The sequence below is a fragment of the Mustela nivalis genome (assembly GCF_964662115.1).
Source record: "Mustela nivalis genome assembly, chromosome: 7".
Lineage (NCBI taxonomy): Eukaryota > Metazoa > Chordata > Mammalia > Carnivora > Mustelidae > Mustela > Mustela nivalis.
In genome coordinates, this window is record NC_139026.1 from 146,960,661 (window position 1) to 146,974,372 (window position 13,712).

Genomic DNA, 13,712 nt, shown 5'->3' on the forward strand with positions numbered 1-13,712 from the left:
GACGGGCCAGCGGAGGACGCGCACGTTCGCCCCGGCGGTGTCAGCACCGTGGTGGTCACTGATTCCCGTTGTCAGAAAAGCTAAACTTCGTGCCTTCTTCAGCAGTCATTTCGTCGACTCGGTTCTCAGAATGGTGTCGTTCGTTGTCCGCCGTCTTGTTATCAAACGGGATTCACTCTTCCCTGTACACAGGGAGAGATGCTAGAGGCTCGTATCCGGTGTTCTGCAAAAACCCGGATTCAGAGTGCGCTTTTAGCTATGCTCCGGAGGCGTCAGGTGCCCTCGGTGGGCGGGACTAAGGACACGGAGGCGGGCCGCTGTGCGCCCCCGAGAGGAGAAGGCAGGCCGCCACGGACCTCCGGTGCTGCGCTGGCGTCAGGAAGCACGGGGACAGCACCTGACGGGTCGGCCCCTACATTTGGCCCCTCGGGCAGAGCGCTCTGGCCCCGCAGGGGAGCACCAGGGGTCTCCGTGCTCAGGGCCTCGGGGAGGTCTGCCTGCTGTGTCGGCTCTCTGACCCCGTGGGAGCGAGGACCGGAGTCTGTGAAGGGGAGGACAAGCTTGCTCAGGGACGGCAGGTGGGACCGGGCCCGGCCTGGGGTCTGCCGGATACGGCACTGTGGAGCGTCGTTCCGTGGGGCCTCTGCCTGCCCCGGGGTTGGGCTTTCACCATGTGGGGTGTCCTGGGGGCACTCAAGACAGGGCCCCAGCCACAGCGTCACGGCCGCTTGGCCCGCGGGTGAGGTGCTGACCGTCCCTTCCCTTCGTCTGTCTTCCAGGGGTGCCCGTAAGTAGTCGGGTGTCGGCGAAAATCCAGCAGCTCGTCAACACCCTCAAGCGACCGAAGCGGCCGCCGTTACGCGAGTTCTTCGTGGATGACTTTGAGGAACTGCTGGAAGGTGACCCGCCCCCCGTGTCCGTGCGGCCCGCAGGCCATCGTGCGGGGCCCTGTTGAGACGAGCAGTGCCGGCCTTCCCCGGAGGACCGCACTTCTCTGGAGCGGGTCCCGGCCCCCTTAGCAGACAGGCTGAGAGCAGGCAGCGGGGTAGCCGCCCGCGCACGTGCGTAGAGCCCCTCAAGGGGGGATTTCGTCCTGGGAGCCAAGCCCCCATCCGGAACTGCGAGCCCGGCCCATGGTGACGCGCTCCATCTGAGGAACACGGAGCGAGTGTGTGCGCATGAGGCCAGCCCTTTTCCTAGCCTCGGTGCACGAGCCTTTGAGCTCGAGGCCAGAGCAGCGCCGGGTGTATCACGTCCAACCCAAACCCGTTGTCTTCTCATTCCGTGTATCACACACCAGACGTGGCCGACTGTCTGGCCAGCAGGTGGATTGTGAGTCACGACCGTAAGGGAGAGAACCCTCCTCCGGGAGCTCACCTCAGCGGAACAGTCCGGAAGACTGTAGTAGTGCCGCACCGCATCTGTCTTTGCTCGACTCGAGGGAGTGAGCTCTGTGCTGGTGGTTCAGATACGGGTGATAAATTCACACTGACGTGGCCATGCTCAAGGGCTCTGGGGCTTAGCAGGCTGTGAGCTCTGGAGTCCAGAATCAGGATGTTGCAGACAGAGCCGTTGCTGTTCAATACCCAGGGCACGCGTTCCCTGACATGTGCACCAGGCGTCCCTCTGTGCGCCGTCCCAACATTGTCCTGGAGAGCGTGAGCATTCCAGGCCTCTCTGTCCCCGAGGCCACTCTGTGGGTCCTGCCTCTGATTCTAGAGAAGCACGCATGCGTGCTTTCTGTCCACTCGTCACCTTGAGTAAGGGTCCCGCTCTCTTTAAAAAGTAGAAGATGCTCTCACTGATAAGGTGTATTTTTCTTGAAAACTTTTTATGTTTGAATGCTTGTAGTTCAGCAACCAGATCCGAACCAGCCCAAGCCGGAGGGAGCACAGATGCTGGCCATGCGCGGGGAGCAGCTGGGAGTGGTCACCAACTGGCCCCCATCCCTGGAAGCCGCGTTGCAGCGCTGGGGAACCATCTCCCCGAAGGCCCCCTGCCTGACCACGATGGACACGAATGGGAAGCCGCTGTACATCCTCACTTACGGTAACTCTCTGTGCTCTTTTCACCATCCCCCGCGCTCAGTGGCCACTTCCAGGCGGGCTACGCCTCGCACCGCCCTCCGTGTCCGGCACTCGCCCCCACGGGACCCTGGAAGGAAATGCTTTAGGAACATACTTAGTTTGATACGAAAAGTTATTACTTGCTAAGTGATTGCTGAGTAGAAGCCAGAGACAGGTGCAGGGAACCAGTGGGTCACAACGCAGACGGGACGTGGGGTTTCACGTCTTAGAACGAATCTGACGTTCTCGAAAGTCGTGCCTTCAGGAGCGACAGCAGGTTAAGAATTTGTGTCTAAGCTCTGTGACCTGGATCCCTCAGGAAACACTCTCTTTCCAAAGAGATCACACGAGGAAGCAAGAGAAACAGGCTTTTGTCTAGGTCTTCGTGGGCACAGTTCCTGGAGCCGGTCTGCTCTTGGACGAACTTGGCTGTACCGGGTCCAGGTCCTCCTCGCTGTCCCCTGGGTCAGGGGCCGTGGAGGAAGCACACTGTCGGCCGGTGTGCACAGAAGCTGGGTGACTGGACGACCCCTCCAGCTCCTGCTGATTCTGCTGGTTCTGATTTTCTTTCCTGATTCCAGGGACTCGGGATAAGTTGAAGACTTAACAGGGACTAGCGCCCTGTCTAGTTTAATATGCGCGTTGATACATAGCAGATTGCACGTTTCCCCTTACTTGTTTCCTTGTTGTTTCTGTTCACAGGCAAACTGTGGACAAGAAGTATGAAGGTTGCTTACAACATTCTGCATAAATTAGGTACCAAGCAAGAGCCGATGGTACGACCTGGCGACCGGGTGAGTGCTCTTTACGGGACCACACAGCGAGGACACCTGCTGTCAGAAGTCTGAGTTCGGGGTCTCCTTGTGCTGATCCTGCTAAGTCAGGCTTTGTTCCCTGAACTATGGATTGGGATCAAGTGCACGAGCGCAGCTGGTGTCCTTCTCGTGTTTTGTCTGTGAGGACGCTCGGGCGGCGAGGGCAAGGGTCACATCAGAGGAGGCAGGTAACTCAGGAGTGGCTCGGCCATCACTCGTGTCCACGGCTGTCCGAGCCCAGAGCCTGGACTCCAGCCACTGTCCTGTTGTCCCCTAGTGTCCTCTATCTGGGCAGGCAGACAGGATCGTAGAACTTGGCCTGCGTTCGCCAGTGAGCCAGACCGTCTCGGCAGCTCGCCGCTGGTCCCAGTCCTGTCCCGGTGTTGGATTCCGGGCCAGAGGCTGCCGTCCCTCACTGAGCAGCCGGTTCCCATTCTTACTTGGTGAGCCCCAGGGTGGATGTTGGGGTTTCTGTGGCAGCGTCATACCCCGTGCACTTCATACCCTCGCCCAGCTTTGTACCCCAGCGTGGGCGTGCGGCTGCGCTCAGAGCCACGGGGTCTTGGTTTTGCACGTTGTACCTTTTCCCCATTGCTGCTTTGTACCTTCAGCCCCAACTCTGACGTACCCTACCTGTCCCCAAAGACCTCTCGTTGAATTTCATCAACGTGCCGGCGCCTAGCACCAAACCAACGAGGACACGAGCTGCCGTTTACTTGAGTTACCATGAAGAACAGGGCCCATGAGGAGGAATTTCTTAAAGACTGACACAGCCTTGTGTGGGGGCTGCCATTCTTGATGTTTTTTTATTGACCAGGTTTGACCTCAGGCTTTTCGATGTCAGTTATGGGTCCTGCACATCCTGAGAGTCAACCTTGCCACAAAGCTACAGTCCTCGACACGGAGCAGTACTGACGGCAACATAGATGTGTGGACGGAGTAGAGCCCGGCGGGGGGATGGTTTTCGTTAAGGGAGCTCGGACGTGAAATGGGGGAGGACGGTGTCTTCCACAAATGGTGCTGGGAGACGGGGCGCCCACAGCGGAAGGAGGACACTGAACCTTCTTGCTGTGGAGTAAAAAGTTAACTCACAGTAGATCAGACGCTTAAGGGCAAAGACTGTGCGACTCTGAGAATAAAACCGGGGAAGCGTCACAGCATCTGGCAGTGATTTCTTAGACGACACCGAAAACACAGGCAGCAAAAACGAAAATGTGAATTAGATTTCATCAGGATGACTCCCGTGTGCCCCAGAGGCTACCGAGAGTTGTGGCAGCGTACAGGACGAGAGAGAATGTGTCTACAAATCCTGGATCTGTTACGTCCAGGATCTGGAAACGAAACTCCCACAATTCAGCAACAACCAATAAAAAAAAAAAAAAGGTGAAGCAATGGATAGGGACTTGAAGGGGGCTGGTCTGCCCCTGGGAAGATGCTCCAAGTTCCTGCTCATCTGGGGACAGTGCCTTAAAGCCCCAGTGACACAGCACGTCCGTCACGGTTGCAAGAATGAAGACACGCCCATGCTGCCAGTAGGGAGGTCCCCTGTGCAGCCACCAGGAAGCAGTATGGTGGTGCCCTTGGAAACGAAGCACGGCACTACCCCATGACCCAGCCACGGGCCTTCCTTCCGGAAGAACCGGAAGCAGCGGCTTGAATAGACGTTTCTGCACCAGCGCTCAGAGCAGCCCTGTTCGCAGAACCAGAGGGGAAGGAGCTCAGGTGTCCGAAGACGGACGGATGGAGAAGCGCAGTGCAGTGCACACACAGGAGTGTCACGCAGCCTTAGAAGGAAGATGAGTTCTGGCCCACACTGACATCGGACAGCCCCGGAGGGCTTTATGCTGCGTGAAATGCGGCGGCCACAAAGGACCGGCATAGGAGGTGCTTAGGGCAGTGAATTTCCCTGAGACAGAAGCACGGTGGGGGCCCTAGAGGGTCTGGGGAAGTGGTTGGGGGCTGGGGACTGGGGGGGAGGGGTTGGGGGAGGGCCGCGCGAGGGCCTGGGAGCTGGAGGCTTCGTTGAGGAGGAGGAGAGTTCTGGGGCTGGTTCTGGAAGGGGAGGGCTGCAGGGCAGGGCGGACGTCCTTAGTGGCCCCGAGGTGCGCACTTGGAAACAGCTGAGAGGGTCTGCTCTTGTGCGGTCACCATGAGAAAACCCTGTGTGGGTGAGGGCTTCCTTCGCACTGATCTGGGGGACGGTCTTAGTCCGCCTGCAGTGAGTGCTCCCAGGTCCTGACCTTGAGGTTCCTGACGGTAAGGAGGACACAGTGAAGCACCCCGTCCAGCTAAGATGGAAGGAGGCGTCTGTGGGCAGTTTTGGTAGAATAAACTGAATAAGGAGGTTTTCTGGCAGAAGCCAGCCAGAACGGTGTGAGGGAACGATTCTTCTACATCATCCTGGGGTCGCTCATGCCGCCAGCATCTGGCCCAGGCGTGCGGGCGCCTGTACTGGAGACACGTGACCACAGCCGTCCACCGATCACGACCTCCTGTTGCAATAAACAGAGTTTTTACTCTCGTTCAAGATGACTTTTGAACAAAACATTATTTTCCCCAGAGTAACGAGCATATTCAGTCTTTTACATAAAAACTTGAGGACATTTTTCACGTGGGTGACCTTATCGACGCAGTTTGGGGCATTACCTTTAAAGGAAATGCCTTTAAAACGCATTTGTGGGGCGCCTGGGTGGCTCAGTGGGTTAAGCCGCTGCCTTCGGCTCAGGTCATGATCTCAGGGTCCTGGGATCGAGCCCCGCATGGGGCTCTCTGCTCAGCAGGGAGCCTGCTTCCTCCTCTCTCTCTGCCTGCCTCTCTGCCTACTTGTAATCTCTCTCTGTCGAATAAATAAATAAAATCTTAAAAAAAATAAAAATAAAAATAAAACGCATTTGTGTGCCTAAGCTGAATGGGGTTTGGGGAGCTGTGGAGGGTGCTCGGAAGACCCCAAGATGCGGCCCCCATGAGGCCGGCCTGCAGGAACTTGCCGTAACGGAAAGGATACAGACACAGTAGGATGGTTGGCTTTTCTAGACGTTGGGAAGTGATCGGGTCCTCAGAACAGGTGGTAAGAGCTGGAGGTGGACTGTCCCGGCGGGGGGCAGAGCGAGCTTTCTCCTTTGGGGGGAGCATCTGCAACCCTGGAAGTCTTCCCGGAGTGCAGAGCAAGCCCCGGGCCGTCGGCCAGGTAGCAGGCACGTGTGGGAAAGAGCCACGGCAGGAAAGCGTGTGGGGCCCAAAAGCTGGACAAACCAGTGTCCTCAGAGCACCCGACGTGGGGAGAGCCAAGCACGGGCCCAGCAAGAGGGTTGCTTTTAGGAGCCAAGACCTCAGCAGACGCGGGGCTGTGCCTCTCTGCCCTTGACTCGTGGGTGCAGCCTGCACTGTGGGTCCTGAGGTCCGGCGGCATCTGGAGCACGGGTTTGCAGTCGTGAGGGGGCTGCGTGCCTCTGTCAGAGCGCTGCCTGCCCGCGAGCCCGGGAGTCCCTGCTGAGCCACCAGAAGACCCGCATGCGCTGCGTTCAGACTTGGAAGGAGAATGTCCCTCCCTAAACTGCAAAACAGAACAACGAAAGTCTTTCTGTTATTTTTTTTTGTCTCGGTCTTTTCCGTTTTCATTCTAGTCTCCTGGTGTTCGACCCGTCTGTCCGCTGCATTGATGCGGTTGAGAGACAGAGCATCGGACCATTCTGTGTTTGCTTTCATCTACTTTACACCGGCACAACATGTTTCACCCTCCTTAGCACAGCTCTGCAAGTTCCTCTAACGTAGCCTCGTTGGCAGAGGCCGCGGTGACTCGGCCGTGGGGACGGGAATGCCCGGGTCAGGTGGGTCTTCGTCTGAGCAGAGCTGGGCTGCAGCCGGCCCTGGATCCCGGGGCACGACCGGCCTGGTCCGGCGGCGACCCTGGATTGCTCTTGGTGCTCCGGCCTGGGGAGGACGCTGCGCGGCGGACAGGTGCTCTAGGAAGACAAGGAGTCCACGGTTACCAGGTCCCTTGTGCGCAGGGCGACTGTCCGTTTTGGAGGGCAGCTCGGTGTTCTCTGCGGAAGCCTCACAAGCGCTCACTCCGTGAACACAGAGCTTGGCCGGACCCTGGTCTAAAAGCCGGTGTTGTCACGTCCGCGTGTCAGCTGGAGGCAGAGACCTGAGCTGTGACAAACCTCTAGGACGTGCCGGGAGGTCAGCGGTGGCCTCCTGTCCTCGGGCTGGGATCGGAAAAGTCGCTTTGCCAGTTTTCCCAGACACGGTTCCTCAGTGCTGCGACGGCTCTTCCTGGCCTTCCGGGGGCGTGGTCCCTCATTTCTCCGCTTTCCGTCAGCTGCAGGAGTGCCGTCTGGAGAGGAGACCTTCAGTTAGTCCCAGACTTGTTTCACTTCCCACCGGCTGTCCCGCTGGCCGACACTGAAGACGTGGCCTGCTCGGTTCCCAGCTGCGAACTGGCTCTGTGCCAATTCGTTTACTTAAATACGGAGATGGAGGTGGAGCCTCTTCCCGGCTGCTCACGGCAGAGCCCGCGACACGTAGGCAGGACAACATTCGAGAAGAAACCGCTTAAGCTTCTGAGTGAGGTCACGCAGGACTGACGTGTGCACGTTAAGTCCCGGGGCCGGAGAGCGTCGGAGCACGCCGCCGGCAGCCGTCCGCAGGGAGGGACAGGAGCACGGACGCGGGGCCGGCGGGCGGGAGAGATGTGCTGGCCCGGGAGCGGGTCCTGCAGAGCAGAGCGCGGTGTGCGGTCATAGCACGGCTCCGCTCTGTCCCTAGGACGTGTTCCCAGTGGCCCGAAGGGAAAGGCTGGTCCCAGAGGAGCCACGGGGACAGGACAGCCAGCGGGGTCCGCGGTGGGTGAGCTGCACGGCAGACTCTAGAACGAGCTCCACATACACCGTCAGACCACGTGTTTGTGAAGCAGCCAGTGCCACGTAAAGGGGCATTTGACAACGGAGCCTCCAATGCTACATGTGACAGTGGGAATAAAACAGAAGTGACATTAAGTTCACGCTCTCAGACAGATTTCTAAGTCTTTGCCACCTCAGGGCCCACGTGGAAACACAGGCCAATGAGGAAGCGGAGCAGAAGCACTCGGCGTGAGCCGCCCACGGGAGCCTCGTCCCTCGCTAAGGCACCACGGGGCTGTCAGAAAACACATTTCAAAAATCGCGTTCTCCGTGGGGGTTTAGACGGACCCAACCTTGACGACTACGTGCTCATGGTGGCCTCCACGTGTGAGGCCTTGGGGGGGTTGGGGGGAACGGGGAGCAGGTGTCCGCGGAAGCCGCCTCCGTGCCCACGTGCAGGGGACGGCCCGCCGGGCTGGCTCCCATTCCCGCCTGCGAGCCATGCGCCGGGCCTCAGCCTGCCCCCTCCTGCCTTCTCAGTGACCCTCTGCACCACACTAGGACACAGGGAGGAAAATGAAGGCCCAGAGGGGCGAGTGCTGGCCTGGGGCCAGAGCAGTCCCGCGGGTGTCCGCCCGCCCTCATGTCCGGGCACAGTGGCAAAGGCCCCCGGACGCTTGCGGAAGCCCCTGCTGAGCCTGGGGGAGTGGGAGGAGCAAGGCAGGCGCAGGTGACACTCGGGGCAGGAGAAGCACAGTTGGGACGGCGGCGTCTGGGCCGGGTTCTAGCCGACCGTCGGTCGCTCGTGTCTGCATCCGTTAGAGGAGGCGCGCATGCTGACTACTGAAGTGCGAGTTACCGCAGTGTCCTCCTGTGCGCCTGAGTGTCGTCGCTGAGAGCGTGGGCCCCTGGGGCCGCACCGGCTGGTTAACGGCTCCCGCTCTGTGTCCGTGCAGGTGGCGCTGGTGTTTCCCAACAACGACCCTGCCGCCTCCATGGTGGCCTTCTACGGCTGCCTGCTGGCCGAAGTGGTCCCCGTGCCCATCGAAGTGCCGCTCACGAGAAAGGTACGTCCCAGCCGGAGGGTCGGGCTTGGCCGCCGTGGAGCGTTCTCCCATGAGGTCAGAGCACTCCGCTGGCTTTTTTTAAATGGTTTTTCATCTTGGCAGGATGTGGATTGAGAAGCACAGAGGTGTTTTGTGGCTTCTGAGGCTCTGGGCGGGGGTTTGGCGGCTACGTCGGTGGCGGGAACAGTTCCCACACCTGCCTCTGAAAGCATCGGGGCTTGTGTCCAGCTCACAGAGTTCATGCCCCACTCACTTGTCCTGGGGCCCTGTGCAGGAGGGGCGGCTTGGAAAGTGATTGCTCATCTTGGAGCACTGCCGGGCCGGGTTGGGGTTCTGGGGACGGAGGCATGGACACGCACCATTTCTGCACTTTGCTTCCCTTGCACGTCTGCTCTGCGAAAGCTGTCCTGTCTGGGGGTTCAAGCCAGCCCAAGTGCTCCGACACACTGCTGAAGCCAGGGCCGTGCCGCAGCCCACACTCTCCCGCTGCCTCGCAGAAGCCGGCAGGGGCACGCAGACCTCCCGGGCAACCCCCAGGCGTGCCGGCTCTGGTAGCTCAGGGCTAGCGTACCCGTGCCCCACAGTACCGTGTCACCTGGAGAGAGTGCTCTTGAGGATGGCCACCCCGGGGCCCTGCACAGACAGCACGCTGAAACATGCCCAGCCTGTCCCCGGTAAAGAGCTACTTACTTGTGCCGGGGCTGCAGCCTGAGGCACAGGCCTTAGGTCTGCCACACATTTGGAGATGACGGGACCCTGAGGGCACACAGATGGGGGAAACTCTGCACTCACCCTTGACCTTGCTCCAGCTCCCTGCCACCTCCGAGAAAGCAGGTCCACACACATCTGGAGTTCTGATGTTTGCAAGTCTCGCCCAGGAGCCCCCTGCAGACATCCTGGTCTGAGGGCTGGCACGGTTTATGATCAGGGTCCCACAGGACTGCATATATTTGCATAATTAAAAGCTGCTGCCTGAGAGCCTGGCTACCAGGCAGTCCGGAACCTGGTGCTCAGTGGACTCCTCCCTGTGGAATGCGATGGGTCTTGGCACAGCCTCAGCAATGGGAGCATAGCAGGAACAAACCTGTGCTTAGACAATCAGGGAAAGTCAAGAGACGACCGAGGGAAAGGCCGCATGCGCAGACCCGTCGCTCGCACGGCCACTCCTTCCAGCTGGGACAGGCGGCTACTCCACTGATGCAGAGCCGGACGCAGTGAGGAAACAGGAATTGGGTCCAGAACAAAGATCCAGGTCAAACCTCAATGAAATAAATAGTTCAACGTGATGGTCATAAAGACACTCACTGAACTCCGGAGAAGTACAGAGGAGCGCGGTGCGAGCTGCACCAGAGACGGAGAGCAGAGGGGGCACCGGACGGAAGTCCCCGAGCGGAAGGCTAACAGATCGGATGGAAGACTGCTGGGAACACCCCCATAGCCAAGCAGAAGGCGTCAGTGAGCAGGAACAGGACAGCAGACCTCACACAGAGCGGTGGAAAGAAACAAAACCGGTCTATTTTATGTTAGGATAGCTTGAGGGAACTGTAGGACAACATCAGGCGGGACAGCATTCACGTGAGCGAGTCGCAGAGGGAGGGGAAAGAGAGAAAGGGGAGAAAACGTAACTGAATAGACAGTAGCAGAGACATCCGTGACCAGCGAAAGAAACAGACTTCCGGGTCCCGGGAGCCTGGAGACCGTGAGATCACAGCGAGTGAATCCAGAGAGTTCACGGCAAGACACATTATAATTAAAATGTCAACGTTAACGAGAGAATTTTAAAAGCAGCAGGAGAAAAACAATTTATTATATACAAGGAAACCACAAAGACTCTTTGTGGATTTTTCAACAGAAACCTTGTGGGCCAGGAGGGAGCAGCAGGATGTATTCGAAGTGCTGAAAAGCAAACCAGCAGCCGAGGACGCCCTGCACAGCGCGGCTGCCATTCGGAGTTGGAAGAGGGACGGTCTTCCAGGCCGGCAGGGCCGGAAGGAGCTCATCACCACTGAACAGGCCCGAGGGGAAACATTCAACGTCTGACTTCAGGTGAAAAGAGATTGGTGACAAGAAAATAAATGAGAGTATAAGCCTCACTGGCAGAGTCCATGTAGAGCAAAGGTAATGGATTGATGGTTTAGTAAAACTGAAACTAGAGTGAAGGTTAAAAAGACAAAAGTAGTACAAATCATGAAAACTACAATACTTTGTTAAGGGAAACACAAAGTAAAAAGATGTAAGTGCGATATCAAAACATTAAATACGGGGAGGGCAGGCAAAACTCAGTTTTCCACCATGTTCAACCTTGTGTTGCCATCAAATTAACATAGACTGACACACGCACCAGTGTGTGTGTGTGTGCGTGCGCACGTGTGTGTACAGGCAGTTTTACGTGACCCTTACAGAACCGAAAAGCAGACCCCTCTAGTGGAGACACGGAATATAAAGCACTCCTTGATCTCGGTGTCACATGAAGACAGGCACCAACTCACAGAGGAGATTGGAGGGACGGAACAGAGAGGCCCTGCGGAGACGCAGCCAGAAAATGGTTAACAGAAGGGCAGCCGGTTCGCGTCTCTGATCCATAACTACTTCACGTGTAGAAGGACTGAATTCTCTAAGCCAGAGGCGGACAGCAAGGCGGGGGAGAGGACACGAGAGCCAGCGACACGCGGCCTCCAGCGCCCACTGCGGATGTCAGGACCCGGAGAGGGCAGCGGGCGGCCGCTCCGAGATGCTCCGTGGAGGCGGAGAGGAAGAGGACAACAGACTAAGCGACGCTACGGAGGGTTCCGCAGCGGTAGGGGCGTCGGTCCGCAGAGAAGACGTAACTCTTGTAAACATTTATGCACCCCGCACAGGAGCACCTACATGTATGAAGCTGATGTTCATTCCCCTGAAGGGAGAGACCCCGGACCGCCGTGACAGGGGACACCAGTGGGCTTCATTACACAGAGCGTTCCATCCTTCCATACGCACCAGAACCCACACTCTTCTCAGGCGCGTCTGGGATGAACTCCAGGACAGATCCCATGAGGCCACAAGGCAAATCTCAGTGAATTTCAGAGGAGTGAACTAGTGGGCATCTTTCCTGACGCACAGTGGTGTGAAACCAGAAATCAGTTACAAGAAGAAAACAGGAAGATTCACAAGTATGTCGAGATTAAACAGCGTGCCAGTGAGTGACCCGTGAGTCAACCAGGAAATCAAAGGAAAAGTAAAAAAACAACAACAAAACACCAAAAACCAGCTTGAGACCAATTTAAACAAAAACAAACATATAAAATTCAGCAAAGACCTCAGAGAGCCAAAGCAATGTCAAGTAAGAACAGCAAAGCCGGGGACACCTGGGTCCCTGTTTTCAAGCCACATTACGGAGCTTTAGTAGTTGAAGCAGTTGTCTAAAACAGACACATAGGTCAGCAGAATATAACAGCCCAAAAGTAAACCCACACGTGGATTGCCAATTTATTTATTTATTTAGGTCCGTCACTTTATTTAGTTTATCCTTTCAAGTCTCTGAATTTGAGTCATTGATGCGCAATCTTTTTTTTTTTTTGAAGATTTTATTTATTTATTTGATGGAGATCACAAGCAGGCAGAGAGAGGGGAAGAAGCAGGCCCCCCACCGAGTAGGGAGCCCGTTGCGGGGCTCGATCCCAGGACCCTGAGACCATGACCTGAGCCAAAGGCAGAGGCTTAACCCCTGAGCCCCCCAGGCGCCCCTCGCCAATGAATTTAGGACAGCAGATTCAGGAACGCACAACGGGAAAGAACAGTCTTGTCAGTAAATGACTTTGGGAAAATTGGACGGTTGCCTGCAAGAGAATGAAGCTAAACCCCCCCTTACCCAGTACACAAAAATTACCCCAAAAAGGGTTAAAAACTTGATTGTAAGGCCTGAAGCCACAAACTCCTAGAAGAAAGCACGGGCTCCAAGTAAGCTTTTTGACATCAGTCTTGGTGATGAGTCCTTGGATCTGACACCAAAGGTGAAGGCAACAAACCAAAAAGAAACGTGCGAAAACATCAAACTAAAAACTTCTGTGACCTAAGGAAAGCATCGCAGAAGGAAAAGATGAGATTCCATTCCTCCTTAATGGGAGAAGATGCCTGCAAATTGTGTCTGATAAGGGATTATATCCACAGTGTATGTGGAATTCATAGCAGTCGGTAGCAAGAGACACAATCCAGTTAAAACATGGGGCGAATATCTGAGCAGACATTGTTCCAGAGGAGGCGCACAGATGGCCAATAGACACAAAGATGCTTAACGTCACTAATCGTCACGGATACGAAAATTAAAATCTCTCTGAGGGGCGCCTGGGTGGCTCCCTCGGTTCAGCGTCTGCCTTGGGCTCTGGTCATGATCCTGAGGTCCTGGAATCGAGCCCCGGATCGGACGCCCTGCTGCTCTGCGGGGAGCCTGCTTCTCCCGCCCCTCTGCCTGACACTGCCCCTGCTTGTGTGCGCACGCTCTCTGTCTCTCTGTCAAATAAATAAATAAAATCTTTTAAAGAAAACACATGGAGATTTCACATCATGCCTTTTTAAATAGGTAAAAAGGCAAGAAATAGCAGGTTTTAGCAAGGATGTGGAGAAAGGGGGACCCTTGTGCACTGCTGCTGGGAATGCTAACTGGTGCAGCCATGTGGAAAATAGTATGAAGGTTCCTCAAAAACTAAAAACGGAGCTACCCTGCAATCCAGCGATGACACTAGGTGTTTTCTAAACGAAAAGAAAAGCATTAATTTGAAGAGATGCGTGCAGCTCTCTGCTCTCCGCAGCAGCATTTACAGCGGTCAAGCATGGAAACCACCTAAACCTCCATCTGCGGATGAATGGGCAACGCGGTGGTGTGTACACACGTTACTCGGACCTTGCTTTGCAATCACATGCAGTGACCTTGGTATGCTGAGTGAAATA

The 13,712-nt window shown here is 56.5% G+C and overlaps 1 protein-coding gene across 3 annotated transcripts in view; it reads left to right on the forward strand.

The window, feature by feature from the left end:
• Positions 1-13,712, forward strand: part of DIP2C (disco interacting protein 2 homolog C) — a 347,914-nt gene that overhangs the window by 218,797 nt on the left and 115,405 nt on the right. For all 3 annotated transcript variants that reach the window (XM_082739775.1, XM_082739777.1, XM_082739776.1), the window contains 4 exons: positions 780-899; positions 1,852-2,049; positions 2,769-2,860; positions 8,679-8,789. In XM_082739775.1, coding sequence (XP_082595901.1) covers positions 780-899; positions 1,852-2,049; positions 2,769-2,860; positions 8,679-8,789 — 521 coding nt within the window. The remainder of the gene's footprint in view (positions 1-779; positions 900-1,851; positions 2,050-2,768; positions 2,861-8,678; positions 8,790-13,712) is intronic.